The sequence below is a fragment of the Lampetra planeri genome, chromosome 53 (genome assembly GCF_965212315.1).
Source record: "Lampetra planeri chromosome 53, kcLamPlan1.2.h2, whole genome shotgun sequence".
Classification (NCBI taxonomy): Eukaryota; Metazoa; Chordata; class Hyperoartia; order Petromyzontiformes; family Petromyzontidae; genus Lampetra; species Lampetra planeri.
In genome coordinates this window covers 7,301,659-7,324,117 of record NC_136159.1, presented here as the reverse complement: position 1 = coordinate 7,324,117, position 22,459 = coordinate 7,301,659, and the positions used below count along the sequence as shown (strand labels likewise).

Genomic DNA, 22,459 nt, shown 5'->3' with positions numbered 1-22,459 from the left:
GGCCACGTGAAACATCGGAGGTTCGCTCCGGTAGAATGTCACTGGACACACCCAGGTGCTGGGTTGACCGGCCAATGCACCACCTGTGCTCCAATGCGGCAGCTCCCTGCGCTTAGCAACTTGCCGCAAGACATGTGAAACATACGTGCTGAGACACGCGCGAATGGACACACGCGCGCAGGGTTGAACAGGGTGGCGGGGGGGACCTGAGGTTACCATCGACTCGTCGAGAGAAGAAAATATTGCTAGAGGCCGAGACTAAGGACAGAGCGGCAGCCAAGGATGGAAAGACGCCCGACGGTAGATCCTCCCCGGAGATGGATCCGGATGAACCGTTGGATCACAAGACCGTGCGATATGGTGACGGTTCGGGGAGGCTTATATCGCCTAGAAGCAGAAAAAAGCCCGGCTCTAGCAATGCGACGAGGCGGGGCGATTTGACTGGAGCGAGGTTTTGTCCGGCGAGGGCCTCGCGGGGAGGCCACGGGAGGCCCCGCCGGGCCCGCGTGGGTCCGTGGTGCAGCGCCCCACCTGCACGGCCTCGTCGCGCGCCTGCTTCTCCTCCTGCCGGCGGTGCCGCTCGTCGCGAAGCTCGTTGAGCCGAACTTCGTACTCCTTGAGCTTGCAGAGAGCGTCGTGCCGGCGGTTCTGAGCCTCCAGCGTGTTGATGAAGGCGATCTCGTTAACCTGCGCACGCGCGCCGGAACACGGTGAGACAAGGACGGCCCCGCTCCCCCCCCCGCCCCGGTTAACAACGCAAAATACGCGACGTGCGTATTGACCGAGTGTGAACACGACCTTGCGGTGACGTGAATGGGTTCGAAAATATCCCTCTCGTCCGCCAGTACCCGATTACCTGGCAGCAATTTCATGAGTTGTCGATTGGTTTTGTTTTCAATAGTGGCGAATGTAGCGACCTCCAGTGGCATCGTAGATCACGTGAACCAATTTCATACGTAGTATATTAAACATAAATAAATTATAAATAACTCCTACAGACACGACTCACTGGACATATTGTGAATGAGACCCTATACGTTCTGCACACACACAGACATTTTTAATGGTTGCGTTTTTGACTGAGTTGACCTAGTGGTAATCCTCTCTTAACACGAATACACCTTTTCCACTGAACATCCGAGCCGTGCCGTGCGGCTGTCTTTCTGCTCGCCATTTGCCGTGGCAATCCAGGACCTCGCAAGAAGACATCCGAATCTGGCTTGGGGGCAAAACAGGGCCAGGGCGAGGGGCTCACGACGCGTTCATTGCACGCGATGTCAGTCAGAACGACTCAAGCACGGCCGTCACCGCGTCACGGAGACGCGTCTCGGGCTCGCTCCTTCCGCATTACGTCAGCGGCACAGCTCGGTTTCTGCAGTGGAAAAAACACGACCTGGCGAGCCGCGCTGAGTTGATCTAAAGGAAGCCAACCACCCGTGTCCACGCTGACCGACGTGTGGTCCTTGCAAAGGCGGCCATTTAAGGCTGAGCTGCCCCTGAGGAGGCACGCGCTGAGTGCTCTCTTAGCCCCGAGTGACGGTGTGACCTGCAGCCAAACCCATCGCGGGGACGGTAAATATTCACCGGAAATTTTTTTTTTGGGGCTGACACCGCCACCTCCACCAACGCCATCGCCGCCGCCGCCGCCGCCCCCGCCGCCCCTCGTCAAGACGGAAACAATGTGAACCGCCTCAAAACACGGCACCGAAGCTCGGGTCAGCGCCAGCTCACGCAGAATGGGGCTGGCAGCGGCCACAATGGGGGTTGCGGTGTCGTCGGTGTGGGTGGCGTTTGTTTGCCAGTCGGGCAAGATGTAAGCTCGGAGGCAAATAGTGCCGGGGAGAGAGAGCGAGTCACATTCCTTGGCTTAATCTGAGCCTGCTCTCCTCCTTATCCCCTGTGATAATAAACAAGCTGAAGGAGGGAGGGTGCACGTCTTCGCGAGCCGCTCGCTGCCATCTCTTAGGAAAACAATTTGTGTTATTTTTGCCAACCGACTTTTTTACGGTGGACGGGCGCGTACCTGAGATTCTGAACACGTGACTATTCACCCCTCCCTCCCACCCACCCCTTCCCCCCCCCCACCAAGCGATTCTATAAATCATTACAATTCGCAGCACGCGAATCGGTGGTTGGCAAGGCGGTTCGCGAACCACGCGGCGAACCAGGAAAAGCAGAGTTCATTTGCAACGCGAACACGGGGAAACCGGAGTTCGATTCCCAGCCACGGCTGCAATCGGTGGCGCGCGGACATCCTAGCCAATCTGACGTCATCCCAGCACTGAGCAAGCGTGGTCCACAACCCCCGCGGGCGACGTGGCGTGGGGAGGCCTTCACCCAGCAGGGGCCCCACAAACAGCAGTTGCATTATATACGGGCGCCACGGTGGCGAGATGTTAACTACCTCGCCTGGTATACAAGAGATCGTGGGTTCGATCCCCACCCTGACGCCTGTATATTTGGAGTTTGCGTGCTCTCCCCGTGGTCGCGTGGATTTTCCCGCGGGTCCTTTGGTTCATCCCTCCACATTAAGAAGCATGCGTTTGAGAGTATCTGGCTAACAAATTTCCACGTAAGCCACTTCTTTTAGCCATCATTTGTGGCCAGATCGCTTCTGAAAAAGAGCTACACAGCTCCGTGAACTCTACCTGGTATAAAAAAAAAAAGAAATAGTTGTCACCTTTATTTATGTATTTACAAGGGATCCTAATGGAGTCTCGGACATATTTGTTTCAAGATCGTCCTGTTCAGGGGGACGACCCCCACTCTTGACAACAAAAACAATTTCGCGAATTTACTTTCGCTTAACCGAGGACGGCACACCACACCGGGCAATGATGATAATGGCCGTTAAGTGTGTTGTGGGTTCGTCGTAATGTGGTAGGGACGCGACGTTCAGCGTCCGTGACAGCCCCTCGCCAAGAGGACGGCATGGGCCCCAGGGGGCCCTGCGGTCTCAGCCCAGTTAACAATGACAGCAAAAAAAAAAAATCTGAGAGGTTTATTTTTCTTTCGATTAATTAAAGCCCCTAGCCGAAATCTCCGAGTGCTGCCCCTTTATATGAATGCGCGCGTCGGGGCGATCGGCAACGGTTGTGAGCGTGCGACTTAATTCGTAACGTAAGCTCGAGCGTTGGGCGAGCTCAGTAACAGGAGGCGCGCATTACGTTGGTCAATGGTGGTCATGTCCCAGGGACATTCTCTGATGAGGAGACGCGGGTCTCTTTCGGCAAGTAGCATCCGTGCGCTCCGACATCACACGTGCAACGTAAGCGGAATAGCGAAATGACATGTTTTTCTTTTTTAAATATGTTTTTCAATTTCACGTGACACGACGAAGAATCCGTTAGTGTAACACCGAGTAGAATTTCGCGACTAATATTATCCATGAAAGAGGTTTTTGGTTTAGATCAATTAGTAAGGTTGACACAGCCAACCTTACTAATTGGCTGCGTCGGGTGGTGGTGGGTTTAACGACACATTGATATTTACGCGATCTCACCTAAAAACCTCGATTATGAAGAAGCGGTGCATTATCGCCGCGTTAGAGAACGGCCCGCAGAAGAAGACTTCGCCAATCTCCTTTCCGAGATCCCTTCAAGTGATCATTTTCATCACGCCAAGGGGAAATGTCCACACGGCAATTCAATCACAGCCCTGGAATTCTGCTAAATTAATTGCACAAAACAAACGTAGTGTGATGGGAATTCAAATTTTATTTACAAAGTAAACGGCGAGACAGAGACCATTAGCTCGCTGCACCGGAGAACCCGGTTGGATCGCAAAATGTATCCATCATGCTGCTGCTCAAGCACAAATAACATAAAACTCAACACGTTCGTCAACGACACCGTGGCCTTAAAAATAATAAAAAAGTATAAAATCACGGTCGAGCAGGCGGGCGAAACCCAGATTCCGGCCCAGAATCACAGCGGCGCCGGCTCGCTGCTCTGACCCCAGAGACACCCCCTGCTCTTCGGCAGAAGCGCCTTGTTGTTGTTGTTGTTGTCATTGTTGTCGTTGTCGTCATTGTGCATTTAAATGAAAGCCAACCTCCAGTGAATGCAAACCCCGGACTGCGGGCCGGTACGGCAGAAAGCGGTGGGTGTCCCCTCGGCTCGGGAAACAGACACCACCACTTTGCCGGTTTCGGAGCCGGCACAAGATCCTATAATTGCGGCAGGGAAGGCGTTACCTGGTGGATCAGGGCAGGTAATATAAACAATTACGGAAGAGCCAACTCCGCCTTCCCACTTACAGGCAAAAAAAACCCACACACACAAAGGCTTGAGCCGCACACTCGCACACACACACACACACTCCTATTCGCACACACACACACTCCTATTCGCGAGGACACTCAAACACGCACACACTCCTATTCGTGTGCACACTCATACACGCACACACTGCTTTTCGCGCATACACATGCACACAGTCCTATTCACGTGCACACACAGACACACACTTATATGGGCGTGCATACACACACTCTCATATTCGCGTGCACATTTACACACAGACTCCTATTCACACGCACTCACACACACACGCTCCTATTTGCATGCACACTCACACGCACACAAACCCATATTCGCGTGCACATTTACACACACACACACTCCTATTCACGTGCACCCTCACTCACACACGCACACTGCTATTCACGCGCACAAGAATTCCTATGTGCACGCACAAACAAAAATGTAAACACGCACAAACCCACGCACAGAAATACACGCCTTTGAACACATACACACGAATAAAAATGCAGGCACGGCACACGAGGGGGTGGGTGGCCAGCACCATGCCTGACCACCTTTGTGTCCCCAGTGGCGATGTTTACACACCGCATTAGCTACTCATTTGAGGCTGAGTCGACCAAGGGGAGGCCCAGGACCGGTTCAGATAATCGTCACTGGCGTTGGCCCTGAGCGGGAATCGAACCTCGGGTCGCCGGGTTCATAGCGCAGGGCGCTAACCGCTACACCACCGCTCCCCACATGCTGGCAGGCACAAGTACGCACAAAGAAACATCCTTGATGTTTATCAATGTCGAGGAACCGCACAGGTGCCAAGGCAGTAGCGCCGGGACACAAATGTCATTTTGGGGGATTGGTTTCTTCTACGACGCTCCTGAAACGAATCTAGGAAAAGCGAAACCTTCGTTTTTTTTGTGGCAGAAAAAAATGCTTGCCGCAGACTCGTCTTTTGAAATTGACGTAGACTTTTGTTAACCGTTGCTGGGTTTTTGTTTGTTTGTTACATTTTTGGTAGGCAACGCACTAAAGATCCCCCCCTCCACCATAGAGCCATAGAGACTTTTGGGGAAAGTGCTGCAAGAAAGGAGCTACATTCAGGACAGCACCAGCACACAAGGCAAGGAAGGGGGTGGCCTGGCCAGCGCCAATGCCTGGCTGCCTACGCATGTCCAGGATTGACTGTTCACACATCGCTACCCCGGTATTCAGTGAAGGCGAAAGATGGTCTAGGAGGCCCAGGACCGGAACAGATAATTAGCGCTCGTCTTATAGCTGTGGCCGGGAGTCTAACTCGGGAGGCTGGGTTCACGGCGCAGAGCGCTAAGCACGACCACTCCCATACAAGGAAGAACGCGCGCGCACGCTCACACGACAGCATCAAGGCAAGCCGATAAGACATGAGCCCCAATGAGTGGCACGCAACTATCCTGGCACAATACCCTCTCAGGCGTAGCCCACCTTAAAGTTTGATCCATGCCACCCACAGGCCCCCATTGTTTCCCCACACCCACAAGCAACCCGACTATTTTTGCATCCCAGGCTTAAGCCCAAACATTGAGTCGAGTGTAAACAAAACACGATGGGAAAGGTGAGGCCGTCTGCGTTTGTGCGTGTGCGTGCATGTGCGTGCGTGTGCGCGCGTGTGTTCTGTATGGTGTCAGGTGTGGGGAGTGGTCGTGTAGTGGTTAGCGCACTGCCCTACGAACCCGGCGACCCGAGTACGATGCCCGCTCACGGCCAACACCAGTGACGAATATCTGAACTGGTTCTGGGCTTCCCCTAGGTCGACTCAGACTCAAATGAGTACCTGGTGCCGTGTGTAAACATCGCCACTGGGGAGACAATGGCGGTCAGGCGTGGTGCTGGCCACCCACGCCCTCGTGTGCCGTGCCGGCCTTCACAGGTGCTGTTCGCTAACGGCACTTGCCCCAACAGTCTGTTTAGCCGACGGGGGATCTTTGTCTTTGTATGGTGTCAGGTCCTCACCCGCCCTCCAGTTCCATCCTTAATAGGTACTCGCTAACAGAGCTCGTGTGAGGAGCAGAAGCACAATGGCGACCGGAGCACGATTGACAAAAATATATTTACATCGATATATATTTTTTGAAATAACATCGTTGTTACATTCACGTACATTCATTAACGACAGGCGGACGGGCAGCCCCGGGCCCCACTGGCATGTGAGTAAATAAATACAAGCCGTCGCAATCGTTAGCTGGGCCCCGCGTCCCACAACAAGTCGGGGCAGCAGGGGTCAAGCAAGTGGAAGCGCAGGTCAAAGGTTGGCGGTGGGACTCCAGGGCTGGGAGGTGACGGGATCGGCAAGGTAGGACGGCGGTGGTGGTGGCTGTGTTGGCAGTGGCGGTGGTGGTCGGTGGCAGTGGTGGTGGCAGCTATGGTGGTTGTGACTATGGTGGTGGTGTAAGTGGCGGTGGCACCGCGAGGGTTTTTCGCGTCACGGAGAGACGTGGCAACGCGAGATCGGCGAGGGCGCCTTGCCGGGTAAGGAGTTGTACTGTACTGTGGAGCAGGAGGCGGCTCACATTAAGCAAAGCACGTTGACTCACACGCCCACCGCCCCCCACTGTGTCTAATCCCGCTCTCCACCACAAAACGAAGAACACAAAAACATAAACCAATAATGATGGGAGATAGGAGACGACAAGACAAGTGAGGGAGCTAAGAAAAACAACGAACTTACAATCCGGCTCCCTGGCTGTCGGCTCGAAGCCATGACGATGAGAGGCGCAGAGAAGGTTATTCTGTTGCGTGGGGGTTGGTATTGATAGTGCGAGTGGACATCAGTTTCTAAACCATGTACGAGACAATGTGCCTTCTGCAGTGTAGGTGGCCTTGCTGTGCTGCATCTCAGCCCAAGCCACCTGCACCGCCACCACCACCGGCCCCGCGACCAACACCACCCAAATGGTCACAACCGCCGTCCCCAGAATCAGCACCGCCATCAACACCGCCTCTACACAACACCACCACCAACACTGCCTACACCCAACATCACCACCACCGCCATCCCCACCACCAACACCGCCAACACCCAACACCACCACCGCCTCACCACTACCATCTCCACCACCAACATCATCTGCAACCAACACCACCACCACCCCACCATCACCAGCACCACCACCACCGCTGCTTCGGTGGGACCGTCGTTTTAAAAGCAGGGCGGTCGCTGCCGTGGGCGTCATTAGGGCGTCCCGGCGCTCCTTTGTGCCGAGGGATGCGCCTGTTGGCGGTTCTGCCATCAGCATCGCGTGGGGGAGAAAGAATTACCGAGCTAATGGACAGGAGGGGTGGGCGTTAAGATCAGAGGTGGCTCACTCACTGGTTGTTGTTCGTCAAGTGGGGAGGGTCGTTCTCTCACGTTCTTTGACGTCTACGCGTCGGCGTATGATAGCATCACTAACCACACGTTCCGGAGCGAATAGTTGAGGGCTGCTTCGAGGAGTGAGGGCTTGGGCAGGACGTGTCGCTGGGGGGGGGGGGGACGGCCGCATCGGCGAGACACTCATCGAACCACACCCGAGAGGGCGCCTACCGCAGGAGATGGAGCCACGGAATCAGCTCTTGTGCAGGCGCTAGACGGATTGTTGTCAAGATTGCAGGACGTGAGACAAGGCGACGGTTCAAGGAGGCCTTCATCCAGCAGTAGACTAGATGGTGGCTGTTGACGACGACGATAATATCATCGTGTCCGTGTACACTCACCGCCACCACGTCAGATAAAGCAAATCGACTCATTGTATCGCGAGCCCGGTTCTGCCGCTAGGCGATAAAACGTGACGCCGCTACTGGGAGCGCTGTGCGGGGTGGCGCTGCTGGGGAGCGTGGGGGTGGTGGGGGGGTCGACGGAGCAGAGTATTTTTACTTTTCCTCCCATCCACCTCATCTCCCCGACAGAGAGAGGTGGGGAGGTGGGGGGATGGGGGGGTGGGGGGGGTGGTCGTGCGAACGCGTGGCACCGGGGTAATCCCCCCCTGAGCGGCCCGTCACACGGAATCCTGCGCGTGAACCGCCGCGCGGCTCTCGGGACATTTAGCGGGATTAGGGGAGAGGGATCGCTGACGAGCCACACGGCGCTGACGCCCACAAGCATTTCTCTTTTTCTCACAACAACCTAAGGCGGGCGGGTTGGGGTGGTTGGTTGGTTGGGCGGTTGGTTGAGTGGATGGGTGGGTGGGTGGTTACTTGGTTGGTGGTTGGGTGGGTGGGTGGTTGGTGGTTGTGTGGGTGGGTGAGTGGTTGGTTGGTGGTTGGGTGGGTGGTTGGGTGGGTGGTTGGGTGGGTGGATGGGTGGTTGGGTGGGTTGGTGGTTGGTTGGTTGGTTGGGTGGGTGGTTGGTTGGTGGTTGGGTGGGTGGGTGGTTGGTGGTTGGTTGGGTGGGTGGGTGGTTGGTTGGTGGTTGGGTGGGTGGTTGGGTGGGTGGTTGGGTGGGTGGATGGGTGGTTGGGTGGGTTGGTGGTTGGTTGGTTGGTTGGTTGGGTGGGTGGTTGGTTGGTGGTTGGGTGGGTGGGTGGTTAGGTGGGTGGTTAGGTGGGTGGGTGGTTGGTTGGTGGGTGGGTTGGTGGTTGCTTGGTTGGTTGGGTGGGTGGGTGGTTAGGTGGGTGGTTGGTGGTTGCTTGGTTGGGTGGGTGGATGGATGGGTGGTTGGGTGGGTGGGTGTGTTGGTGGTTGGTTGGTTGGTTGGTTGGGTGGGTGGGTGGGTGGTTGGTTGGTGGTTGGGTGGGTGGGTGGATGGATGGGTGGTTGGGTGGGTGGGTGGGTTGGTGGTTGGTTGGTTGGGTGGGTGGGTGGTTGGTTGGTGGTTGGGTGGGTGGGTGGATGGGTGGTTGGGTGGGTGGTTGGTTGGTTGGTGGTTGGGTGGGTGGGTGGATGGATGGTTGGGTGGTTGGTTGGTGGTTGGGTGGGTGGATGGATGGATGGGTGGTTGGTTGGTTGGGTGGGTGGGTGGTTGGTTGGGTGGATAGGTTGGTGGTTGGTTGGGTGGGTGGGTGGTTGGTTGGTGGTTGGGTGGGTGGATGGATGGATGGATGGGTGGTTGGGTGGGTTGGTGGTTGGTTGGGTGGGTGGGTGGGTGGTTGGTTGGTGGTTGGGTGGGTGGTTGGGTGGGTGGTTGGGTGGGTGGATGGATGGGTGGTTGGGTGGGTTGGTGGTTGGTTGGTGGTTGGGTGGGTGGATGGGTGGTTAGGTGGGTGGTTAGGTGGGTGGTTAGGTGGGTGGTTGGTTGGTGGGTGGGTTGGTGGTTGCTTGGTTGGTTGGGTGGGTGGTTAGGTGGGTGGTTGGTGGTTGCTTGGTTGGGTGGGTGGATGGATGGGTGGTTGGGTGGGTGGGTGTGTTGGTGGTTGGTTGGTTGGTTGGGTGGGTGGGTGGTTGGTTGGTGGTTGGGTGGGTGGGTGGATGGGTGGGTGGGTTGGTGGTTGGTTGGTTGGTTGGGTGGGTGGGTGGTTGGTTGGTGGTTGGGTGGGTGGGTGGGTGGATGGGTGGTTGGGTGGGTGGGTGATTGGTTGGTTGGTGGTTGGGTGGGTGGGTGGATGGGTGGTTGGGTGGTTGGTTGGTGGTTGGGTGGGTGGATGGATGGATGGGTGGTTGGTTGGTTGGGTGGGTGGTTGGTTGGGTGGATAGGTTGGTGGTTGGTTGGGTGGGTGGGTGGTTGGTTGGTGGTTGGGTGGGTGGGTGGATGGATGGATGGGTGGTTGGTTGGTTGGGTGGGTGGTTGGTTGGGTGGATAGGTTGGTGGTTGGTTGGTTGGGTGGGTGGGTGGTTGGTTGGTGGTTGGTGGTTGGGTGGGTGGATGGATGGATGGGTGGTTGGTTGGTTGGGTGGGTGGTTGGTTGGTGGTTGGGTGGGTTGGTGGTTGGTTGGGTGGATAGGTTGGTGGTTGGTTGGGTGGGTTGGTGGTTGGGTGGCAAAGGCCGACGAACTTCTACGCGTCACACGTAGGGGAATTACGTGGAGCTTGGAAAAGTGATCGTCTCTTCCCGGTCCAAATATGCCCACCAGTCTGCATGCCTTGCGCTGCCTTCAGAACGTTTACTCGTAAAGGTTTCCGTTCAATACAAAAGGCAGTGGATTTTTCATTTTGTCTTAAGTATGAATCAAAATGTTATCACAAGTCTTTCCGATTTTACTATTTTGGGAATAATAATTACCTGCCCTTTGTTATTTCTACCGCTGAATGAAGGCCTCCCCACGTCGTGTCGGTCAAGAGAGTCGTTTGACCATACTTCACCATGCAGGCCAGTGTGGCTTTGTGAGGACGAACTTGGTGAGTCGCGGTTGGAGTAAAACAAGCCTCGTCATGACGACCACGATGACGTGACCCAGCAGGTGGCGCGCTTACCACTCGTTGCAGAGGTTCACAGTTCGAATCCAGTGGCCGCCCTGGTTATTACTGCGGTGTCAAAGTAGAACTCAATGACAAGAGCAAGGCCCATTGTAAGCCGGTGTCAGGTTCCAAATTGGGATTACGCACCACAGTCGTGGCTCCTCGACTGGCAGACTGATGCCTTCGGCCATTCTTGCAAATGAAACTATTCTGGTCTCTGGAGTTCTTACGAAATGAAACAAAACACACTTGGAACTCAACAACGGTGATGATGCCACCGATGACGACAATGGCAACGATCGTGCTGATGACAGTGCATATCCTGCAGCTGCCGATGGTGCCGATGACGCATGCTTCTGACGACCACGATGATGATGATGATGACAATGAGACTTTTTCCCCCCTTTGTAAACAGTCTCGGCATCGAATGGCGTTTCCGCTTCACATCGTCAATTATCGGCCACGATTAAGAATACGAGAGACGCGTCGTGTGCGCAACAGTTAACGAGCTGCGACGGGGTGAGGACAAAGGCTGGATGGGTTTTAGGGGGCGGAGAGAGAGAGAGAGGAGGGGAGAGGAAGCGAGGTCGGCGTAATGTGCGCAAAGCCGAGCAGGAATGCGGGCCAAGAGAGACGGTCATTAGCGAGAAATTAAGCAGCACTTGAATGTGGCTCGCCCGCTAATGCTCACTCACAAGTGGGGTGGGAGGGCGGGTGAGGACCTGGCTTAAAAGCCAAGTTTCACTCGCTCGCCCGCCCGCTCACCCGCCCGCTCGCCCGCCCGCTCGCCCGCCCGCTCGCCCGCCCGCTCGCCCGCCCGCTCGCCCGTGTGTGTGTGGCCCTTAATGTGGTGAGCGGTGATGCAGCGGTAGTGCACTCTGTTATGAACCTGGCAAAGAAAGTTTGATGTCTGCCCCATCGCGAATATCAGTGATGAATATCTGAACCAGTGTTGGACCTCCCCCGAGGTTGACTCTTAAAGAAATTTCACTCGGTGTGGTGTGCAAGCATCGGGCATTTGGAAGACAAAGGCGGACACAGTGGTGCTGGTCACACCACCCCCTCGTGCGTGCCGTGCCGACTTTCATAGGCACTCACAAACAGCACTTGCCCCAACAGCCTGTATGGCGATATGGAGAGTCTTTAGCCCTTAGAACAGCTCCACCCATCCCCCGACCACCCCCGCCTCTGCCCCACCCCCGCTCAACCATGTGACCTCCACACAATCTGTTTACTCATCATTCATCACCAACACAGATACTCTCTGCATCCTCACTCCAAGATCCACTATGTCATCGTGGCTTTGATGTCATCGTGGCGGAAGCCGTTGGTGGTACCACCACCACCAAAACCACCACCACGAACACCACCACCTCGCCAACGCGTTCTCCCCTCCGCCAGATCGCACGCGACAACCTCCAAGGTCTGCCCTGACATATGTGCTCCGGATAAGTTATAAGATAAGTTATAATTGAGTCGTTCAACCTCCAACGATGACACCATGTGAGCACAATGTATTTTCCGGAGGTACGTCTGTAATGTTACGAGCTTGAAATCAATTACGACAATCACGATGACTTTCAAGGCGCTGTAACACGGCAAGTCGTTACACGGGCGGCTAAAGTCATGGGTAATTTTGACAAACAGCGTACACATCTTAAACTCTGCACTGCTGGTGGTCCGCTAGGCCTTGAGACGTGGCTCCCTCGAACTGATGATTTTCTTTCGCAAAACACCAAGCGGCGTCGACCGTCTCATTAACGCGACTCGCTGAGACGGCAAGTTCATTATTTTCACGGCTTCTCGATTCAACATTTCAAGAGTAGTCTTAATTTGGGACACTGTGTGTTTGGTGCAGGGGCGGTCTGCGAGGGTGAGCGGAGATCCGCGGGTCCCAGAAGGTGTGGCACCCACTGCCCACACTCGAGCATTACATTGCACCCACAACGCCACTTTCAACTTATGCAACAAAAGCTTCGCTAAACAATAAAAATCAGCAGCGAAACACATTTTTTCTTTTTTCTCACAGCTAGAATTTAGCCAAACGAATTGCTAAACCAAATTAAATTGCGCATTTTGTAGAAGTCAATGGTGATCAAGCAAAGCCGATCATCTCGCCACACCTGCGAACTAGGCGGCCGAAACCCCGACTCAAACCCAGGATCTCAGCAGGGCCAGTTCAACAGTTCAAAAGGGTTCTCTCCACATAAGTCAAGGCATTTTTTTGTAAATTAGCAGCTACTTCATACAGTAAAGTCAGCTGTGACGGTCTCACCTGAAGACGGAGACTTGTGTTGCCTCCGAAACGTCGTGATTTATTATTTTATTTCTATTATTATTTTTAATTATTATTTTTATTTATTTTCATTTTTTACCCACGTGACTTTACCGAAAAAAACCTAAGAGTATGAATCCTTGCAGTCACGAAAGCTTCAAATCTAGAATTAGCAGCTACATCGTGAAGGACGGGATGTGACCGGGTAAAGGTCGTGAGGTCGCAGGTTAAAAGTCAAGAACCGCAACACAGGGGCGGCAGTGTGGAAGCAGCAGAGGGCAAAGGTCTTGGCGGGGGGGGGGGGGGCAAGAGGGGGCGGCGCTTCTGACCTTGGCCTCCTCCTCCTGCGCCTTCTTGACGATGGCCTGGAGCTGCAGCTCCCGCTGGTACTCGGCTCGAAGCAGCTTCTCTTCCATGATCCTCCGCTTCTGCTCCAGAAGCTCCTCCTTCCACTTCCTCACCTCCTTCACCTGCGGCGGAGGCACAAAAACAAAAATCATCGATCGTCACGTCGCGTGCGGGGTGGGCTGAAAGCGCCGTTACTCCCACCTCTTCCTAAAACATCTGGCGAGCGTGGTAGAGAAGGTATTATATTATTTTATTATGTTTTATTTTTATTATTTTTTTATTTCCATTCTACGTGACTTTACCGAAAGAACCAAGAAGATGAATCCCTGACATCACGAAAGCTTTAAATCGAAATTCAAGGTCAAAATACCCCACATGGAGTGGCTCTCTAGAGCTCCCCCTAGTGGGGGCCCTTCCAACTGCAGGGGCCTGAGCAAGTAATTGCAGGGCTGTGCCTGATATATTTTTATTATTTTGACAGGAGGCGTAGGACTTGGGGTGGAGGGGGGGGGTGTGACGCGGTGGGGCGTGTGGGCGGTGGAGGAATACGAGGCAATTTCTTGTGAGAAAAAAAAAAATCGCAGCACAAACACGTAATCCGAGCGCCGGGGAGTAGCGTTTTGGCCTGGAGCTTAGAGCAGGACACGGTGCAAGGCTCCCGAGCCTGCAGCAATACACCAGACAATTGTCCTGAAATGAATGGGCACGGTGGGTGGTGGTGGTGGCGGCGGTGGTGTTGGCGGTGGGGGCAGCGGGCTGTGTGGTGAGTGCGAGAGAGATGGAGAGAGATAGACGGGGAGGGAGACTGCGAGCTGGGCTGTGCCAGACTGCTAAGGGATTGCAAGTTTGACCGGGAAGTGAACCTTTGACCTGAGGCCGCCTCTGACACCACCCCTCCCCCGCCGGCGCTTGCCGCTGCTCAGCGCAGGTTACACTCCTGTTGAGGTTGCTGACCAGGATGACCACGAGGTCAGCAGAGGCTAATTTAACTCGCCACCCTTTCTCCATTGTTCGGCCCATTCATCTTGTCCATTCATTGTCTGTCCTTCTTGTCCGTCAATCCATAACAGTCTGTCTCTGTCACCTTTCTGTATTTCTCATTTATGGATAGATATCTTGTCTGCCCATCTCGTGTGTTTTATCCGTGTCTTGTGACTCCGTACATTTTCCCCTGCTGTGTACCTTGTTCAGCCATTTATAAGTCAACCAATCCAGGCACCATGCTTGTCGAATCAATTTTGTCTGTTTGTCCATCTGCCAGTTCACCCAACCTGAATTTTTGTCCCTGTTCACGCATCTGATACATTGTTATATTTGTCTACCTGTCCATAAGTCTATCTGTCTATCTGCCTGTCCATGTATGACATGAATCCATTGCGTCCATCTGCCTCTCCTTCTGTCTTACATGGTCATCCATCTTGCCGACGCCTCTTGTCCACCTGTTTGTTTGTCCACCCATCTGTACGCGAGTCCATCTTGTCTGTCCACGCATCATGCCCACGCGTTCGCTTCTAAGTCCTTCCGCCAGTCAGCATCTTTCCCAACCACGAGACTCGTCCCGCCCATCCCTACAAACCAATCGTCCGTTCGTGCGTGCGTCCATCCACCAGTCCATGTTGTTCCGTCCACGTAGTCTTGTCCGTCCGTCCCCCCTACCTACCCACCAGCCAGCACACCTTCCACCCTCTCACCCACCGACCCACGAGTTCATGATCTCATCTTCCTGTGTCCCCCGACCAACGAAGAGTGGGGAGGGCGGTCAATCGACAGCGCTGCATTGTAATTAGCTCGCTCAGGGAGTGAGTTAAGCCCAAACCTTTTTACGGCCGACGAAGGATTTTCTCCAGGTAATGGCAAGTGATCCTGGGCGGATGCGGTGGCGATTAGAAGCGCAAGCGCGCACGAGGAGGCGAGCGAAAGAGCGAGGCGGGGGGGGGTGACATGAGCGAGTGGGGGTAGAGCGACCGCGTAGCTCCAGCCGGCTGGGCTTAGTGCGGAGAATAATATATGAAAGGTGCCTTTCTTCGTGCGATTCGAGAGGGCCCCGTTATTTAAAATTGTTGCTTGTTTTCCCGGCCCCGTATCGTGCGCCGTCATCTGTTTAAAAACCGCCCGCTCTACCCGCTTGACCCCGCGGGGTAACGTACACCCTCGGCGCCCGCTCAGGTGTCAGACGTGGAAATAAACGGGCCCTCGCGCACCGCGAAAACCCGAAACCAGAGGAAAACAAAAAAAAAATCTGAAAACTTAAAATAAATGATGGCTGGGTTTCGCTCTTTGGCTGTTAGTTTATCGCCAAAAGTCAAGTCGAAGTCATGCTGTGAACATGATGATGATGGTGATGATGGTGCTGCTGGGGATAGTGGGGTCTGCGTTTGGCTGTGGTGTGATTGCTGGAGGTTGTATGGATGATGATGAGTGACGATGATGATGTTGCTGATGATTGAAGATGAACATTGTGATGAAGATGATGCTCATTAACATCATCATCATGCAAGGGGGGTACTCACCCTCTCCATGAGCTTCTGCAGCTTGAGCGAGTTTTCCTCCCGCAGTTTCTCCCGGATCTGCTGCGCCTTCAGCTGCTTCTCCTCGTGCTTTCGCTTCGACTCGGCAATCGTCCTGAGAGGACGCAACGCACCACGCAACGCACCACGCAACGTACCACACAACGCACCACGCAACATACCACACAACACACCACGCAACGCACCACGCAACGCACCACGCAACACACCACGCAGCACACCACATCACGCAGCACACCACACAGCGCGCCACACCACACAACGTACCACACAACGCGTTACAACGAAGGCGGCTCTGCCGACTTTCCGCTGCGGGCAAAGTCAAAGGAGTTGAGCGAACGGAAGGGGGTGCGCGTTGTGGAGCGGAAGCGGTTTGACCCAGGGAAGGAGCGAGCGTGCTCGCGACCTCGGACGAACACCCACCGCTTGCGCGACGGGGACGACAGCTTCTCGTGCATCTGGATGGCGTGGCCCGGTGGCCGGGGCGGTTCGTCCTCCACCATGTCGCCCCATGACGTCGTCTGCCGCCACGACTCGCGGGCTGCGGAGAGCGGGGCCCGCGGTTCGTTTAGAGGGACGAGGGGAGGGTGGGCCCGGCACTGAGGGTCAACCGGGTTGGGGCAAAGCGAGAGCGCTTCGCCGACGCTGCTGAGACGAGACCGGTGTTAGAACCCGGGGCTACCACCTGCGACTGAGTCAAAGGGGTTCTCAAGGTGTGAGAGAGCGTCGGTAAGTCCTCAGGCAGGTCACCGATGATTTTTACCCTAGAAACACACGACTCGTCGACTTTTAAGACGTGTTCTTTCATACGACATTTGCAAGGCAACTAACAGTACACTGCCGTGGCCGTGTGTTGAGTCCAGCAATACGTGCCGACAGCATCAGGAGTTGCTCGAAGTGCAGCGTCTGTACCTCCCCGCCCCCCCACCCCCCCCCGCGTGTCAGTGGACCCAAAAGAAAATGAGTGGAACAATAAACGGGCTTGGAAAATCTGGCAAGCCGGTGAAGCAACGGATCAATTCAAGAGCCAGAGCACCGCCGCCGCCGCGCGCAAACACAGAGTGCAGCTCTGCAACGCAATTTGAAGAGAGGTCAACATAAGAATGGGTTTAGAGTCGGTGGTGAATGTGACGAGCAACACAGAGGTATGAAGGTTTGAAGACGCGGGAAAATACAAGGCCCGTAAGCAAAAAAACGAGGCAGAGTAAGAAAAAAATCAGCAAATGTCGGCGTTGATCAAAACTATGATTAACAGGAACCCGCAGAAATTCAAACATGTGGATTGACGGCGAAGAAGAGTTGGTTCACAAGTGAGGTGGTAAACAGATCGGTTTCGACGTACAGACAGCGGGCCTCGGGCTGCAGGACTACGCTTTAAAATAAATATAATCAACTCGAAATCCATCACGACAGATTTATAACAGCAACAGCAGGAGGCGGATAGGCAGAAGGGTGAGGTACAAGTGAGCCAATTCACATAGGTAGGCCTTGCCTATACATTAAATATGCAGGCATAACCTAACCTGCTCAGGTATAAAATAAAAAAGATCAAAACATAAATATTGACACAAAAGAATGGAACTGGGTAATTACAAAAGCATCAACCTCTAGGAAGACAGGGAGATAAGACACCCAGAAGACGAAGGATTTGCAATACAATTATAAGTTACAATGATATGCACAAGTTTCGTGCATCTTCTTGGTTCTTTCGGTAAAGTCACGTAGAAACAAGTGTATAATAATAACAATCATCATCATTTACCTGACTTTTTTCTACGTGACTTTACCGAAAGAACCAAGAAGATGAATCCCTGCAGTCACAAAAGCTTTAAATCGAAGAAAGTTTTGTGCAGTGTATGTGTGAGCAGTAAAGCGTTGGTGTTGGTGGTACAGACCACCTTCGTGAAAAAAAAGTCTTAAGACTGTCCGAGAAGCTTCCCTGCGTCAACAAGTGTGAATAATAATAATAACAATCATCATCATTTACGTGACTCACCCTCATACTCTGCCATGATGTCATTCCAATCCATGTTGCTCAGAGGTCCCTCCAGGTTGAAGGGTAGGCTCAGCGATGACATGGTGGTCGTGCTGGCCTGCACGGGGAGGTTCAAACCAACACAAGCTACCACAAAGCCGCTCGCCTCACCATACTCGCTCATCTGCCCGCTCACTCACCTGTCCACGCGTCCGCTCACTTGCTCACTCGCCCGCTGACTCGTTCATTCAATTGCTCTCTCATTCACTCGTTCACTCGGCAGCTACTCGCTCGCCCACTCGCTCGCCCACTCGCTCGCTTGCTCACCGTTCAGTCACGCGCCGACTAACTTAACCACGAACTCACTGGCTCATTCATTTAGCAATTCACCTACTCACTGAACCAAATCAACGTCCGCTGTGTACAGTAGCTACAGCGGAGCTCACCAAGAAGCACAATCTTTTTCGGAGGAGACCTGCACGCCTGCCTATATGCCCTGTCGGTCATTTTCATTCATGCTCCTTGTTATGTAATGTGACTTGCACGTGCATGTGTTTGTATGTATGCCAGTATTTATTCATGTATATGCGAGTGGATATGTGTGAGTGTATGCAGTGTGTATTCGTATTCCATGTTTATCTGTGTCTGTATGCGTGTAAAATCATGTCTGGGTGGATGTGTGTGTGGGGAATGGTCGTGCAGTGGTGAGCAAACTGCGCTGCAAACCCGGCGACCCGAGTTCAACTCCCGCTCATGGCCAATATCGGTGAGGAACGTCTGAACCAGTCCTGGACCTCCACTAGGTCGACTCAGCCTTGATTGGGTATATTTTGCATCAGCACTGGGGAGACAATGGTGGCCGGGCGTGGTTATGGCCACACCACCCGCTCGTGCATGGCCATGTTGGTCTCATGGTGCCAAACCTGTCAACCCATTATCAGTGACCTCCCTTATTACTGACCAATTCAGATCTTATTGGTCACCCCCGTGCTCCTTATAAATCTCAACGTTCATCCTACAAAGTTCCATCACAAGGGAGAAACATGAATAGATATTAACCACTAGTACACTCACCACCACTCACCACTAGTACACTCACCACTAGTACACTAACCACTGCACACCTGTCAAGCCCTTATCAGTGGCTACCTTATTACTGACCAATTAAGACCGTATTGGTCACCCCCGTTCTCTTAGAAATCTCAACGTTCATCCTACAAAGTTCCATCACAAGGGAGAAACATAAATAGATAATCACCACTAGTACACTCACCACTACTCACCACTAGTACACTCACCACTAGTACACTAACCACTGCACACCTGTCAAGCCCTTATCAGTGGCTACCTTATTACTGACCAATTAAGACCGTATTGGTCACCCCCGTTCTCTTAGAAATCTCAACGTTCATCCGACAAAGTCCTATCACAAGATCACAAGGGAGAAACACAAACAAATAGACAAAACATGTTTTTACTCAATTTGCCTGCACAACCGCATGGGTTTACAGGCATGTGGTGCTCGCTAACAGAACTTGTCTCAGCAGAATGTGTGGGTTATGCAGGGCATCTTTGTCTTTATGTGGGAGTGCATGCACGTGGAATGCATCCCTTGCCCAAATGGGCCTCACCATGTTCCATTACCGCTCATTGTTTTCGCAAAAAAAAACACGGCCTCATCTCTGCTAAGCCTTGGCCACAAGTGCTCAACCTAATTGCCCCTTTATTCCTCCCGAGGGGACCCCTTATTCTCAGCCCAAGTGTCAGACGGCCAAATACTCATCCACAGGCCACACACAAGCTTCGTACTCGATCATCCCCACCCACCCAGCCACTCAGCCACCCACTCAGCCACTCAGCCACCCACTCAGCCACCCAGCCACCCACTCAGCCACCCACTCAGCCACCCACCCAGCCACTCAGCCACCCACCCAGCCACTCATCCACCCACCCAGCCACTCACCCAGCCACTCACCCACCCACCCAGCCACTCACCCACCCACCCAGCCACCCACCCAGCCACCCAGCCACCAACCCAACCACTCAGCCACCAACCCAGCCACCCAGCCACCCACCCAGCCACTCAGTCACCCACCCAGCCACCCAGCCACCCACCCAGCCACTCAGTCACCCACCCAGCCACCCAGCCACCAACCCAGCCACCCAGCCACCCACCCAGCCACTCAGCCACCCACCTAGCCACACACCCACCCACCCAGCCACCCACCCAGCCACTCAGCCACCCACCTAGCCACCCACCCAGCCACTCAGCCACCAACCCAGCCACTCAGCCACCAACCCAGCCACTCAGCCACCCACCTAGCCACCCACCCACCCAGCCACCCACCCAGCCACTCAGCCACCAACCCAGCCACTCAGCCACCCACCCAGCCACCCACCCAGCCACTCAGCCACCCACCCAGCCACCCACCCAGCCACCCACCCAGCCACCCACCCAGCCACTCAGCCACCCACCCAGCCACTCAGCCACCCACCCAGCCACTCAGCCACCCACCCAGCCACTCAGCCACCCACCCAGCCACCCACCCAGCCACCCAGCCAGCCACTCAGCCACCCACCCAGCCACTCAGCCACCCACCCAGCCACTCAGCCACCAACCCAGCCACCCAGCCACCCACCCAGCCACTCAGCCACCAACCCAGCCACTCAGCCACCAACCCAGCCACTCAGCCACCAACCCAGCCACTCAGCCACCCACCCAGCCACTCAGCCACCCACCCAGCCACTCACCCACCCACCCAGCAACTCAGCCACCCACCCAGCCACTCAGCCACCCACCCAGCCACTCAGCCACCCACCCAGCCACTCAGCCACCCACCCAGCCACTCAGCCACCCACCCAGCCACTCAGCCACCCAACCATCCGCCCATCCAGCCACTCACCCACCCAGCCAGCCAAACAGCCACCTTACCCTCCACTGGTCACCCAACAGCTTGGGCAGTGACAGCTCCTAAGGGCCACGGTGACCCCACGACAAACACCCTCTCTGCCCGGTCTTGATTCCGACCGATACCACAAACCCCGATCGCTCATTCACCCCAAGCCCGACTCAACGAGGAACTGGCCCCCACATCCCAAGGCGCGCACCTCCTGAAAAGTACAGAATCTCCCACGAATACACGAGAAAAACATTGTTGTTATTGTAACCCCAACAATGACCCCCTCCCCCCTCCAAATCTCCAACCAATGACTGCCAATCTGTAACCCTAAACCCCACATGCCTGACCCTAACCAAACCTCAAATCCATAACCCTTCAACCCAATCCTTTAAATCCAAAACAAAAATCCCATTGCCTTCACCCCGAATCCACAACCCACAGCCCTACCCTGAACGTCATAAACTCGAACACTAACTGATCTTTACTCAAACCACCAATTACTAAGGATAACTAAGTCCATATACATAATCCGATCACCTAACTCCAAACCCCTTATCCGAAACTATTACCCCACTGCCTAATCCTAACCCAACACGATTAATGCTATAACCCTATCAAGTGTACCTCTAAACCCAACCCTAACCCAAACCCCCTGAGCAGACAGTCTCACTCACAGACAGTTTGTCCATCTCCTAACCTCCAACCTGAACCGTTTAACCCCTCAGCGATGCCCTGACCACTGAGCGTAGAGAGCGCCGCTCACTGAGAATCATCTTGCTGTGTCCACCTCCTACCCCCCGAACCCAAACCCGAGAACCCCTAAACCCCTGACCTCCCTGGGGGGAAAGTGTCTCTCGCGCTCAGAGTCATCTCCTAAGCACGACCCTAACCGTAAACCCCTGACCCCAGAGCGAACCGCAGAGTGTAGAGCGTAGCTCCCTGTGAGTCCGTCTCCCAACCCGTTACCATGACCCCTCGACCCCTGACCCCTGAGCGTTCCGCTGGGCGGGGATCGTCGCTCACCGACAGCTCGCTCTCCGTGTCCGTCTCGCCGGCCGTGTCCAGGTCCTGCTCGTCGAGGATCTCGCGCGTCAGCTGCTCCTCCTCGGCGATGGCGTTGGCGATCGCCTCCTCGTTCTCCCGCTCCAGCCGGCACGCCAGCTCCTCCTCTTCTGCCAGCACGGCCGCCATGCTCTGTGGGAGATGCGGCGGTGGCAACGGGGCGTCAGTCACCGTCGATGCCGTCGGCTACCGTCGGCCACCATCGATCCCGCCGCCATCTCGGACGGAAACTTCCGTTCGTCAGGCCACGACGTGTCCTGCCCAAGCCCGCCGTTATAGCATTTTGTATCGAACTAGGGCCGGCAGGTTTATTTGTTTAGGAATGCAAAGTCCCTAGGCCAAGCGTTTGCTTCCGGTACCACTGTGTTGAGGGTGAGTAGGCCTCCGCTGAGTCGGTGGATAGGACCGGCAGCCAAACTGCGTCGAATCAAGCAAGCCTGACTCTGCTGTTTGAGACACTGAATGTCGAAGTTGGTCCAGGGTTTTCTTGACTTGAATCTATGCTGCTGAAATCGTGCACTCCCAGAAGGCCTTGTGTGTGTGGCTGACGGTTCGGGCACGATTTTTTTTTTTAGCAGTCAATGCGATGATGTCACTAACCTGCGCGTATCCTCCGACCCACGTGTTCCTGCTTTTGTTTCTCAGTGTAATTCCAATGCCGTTGTTGAGAATGAAAAGTAAAACAAAACCAATGTGTCCCTTAAAGACGAGTTTTAATCGACGGGTAGTGCCTGTTATTATCCATAATAAAGGTGTTTCGGGTTAG

At 54.5% G+C, this 22,459-nt stretch overlaps 1 protein-coding gene across 5 annotated transcripts in view; it reads right to left on the bottom strand.

Annotated features, from left to right (window-relative positions):
- LOC144734938 (S phase cyclin A-associated protein in the endoplasmic reticulum-like) overlaps positions 1-22,459 on the bottom strand; it is a 229,050-nt gene that overhangs the window by 117,415 nt on the left and 89,176 nt on the right. For all 5 annotated transcript variants that reach the window (XM_078617403.1, XM_078617404.1, XM_078617405.1 and 2 more), the window contains exons 11-16: positions 21,655-21,825; positions 17,753-17,849; positions 16,180-16,297; positions 15,739-15,850; positions 13,210-13,350; positions 532-687 (exon numbers count right to left, since the gene is read on the bottom strand). In XM_078617403.1, coding sequence (XP_078473529.1) covers positions 532-687; positions 13,210-13,350; positions 15,739-15,850; positions 16,180-16,297; positions 17,753-17,849; positions 21,655-21,825 — 795 coding nt within the window. The remainder of the gene's footprint in view (positions 1-531; positions 688-13,209; positions 13,351-15,738; positions 15,851-16,179; positions 16,298-17,752; positions 17,850-21,654; positions 21,826-22,459) is intronic.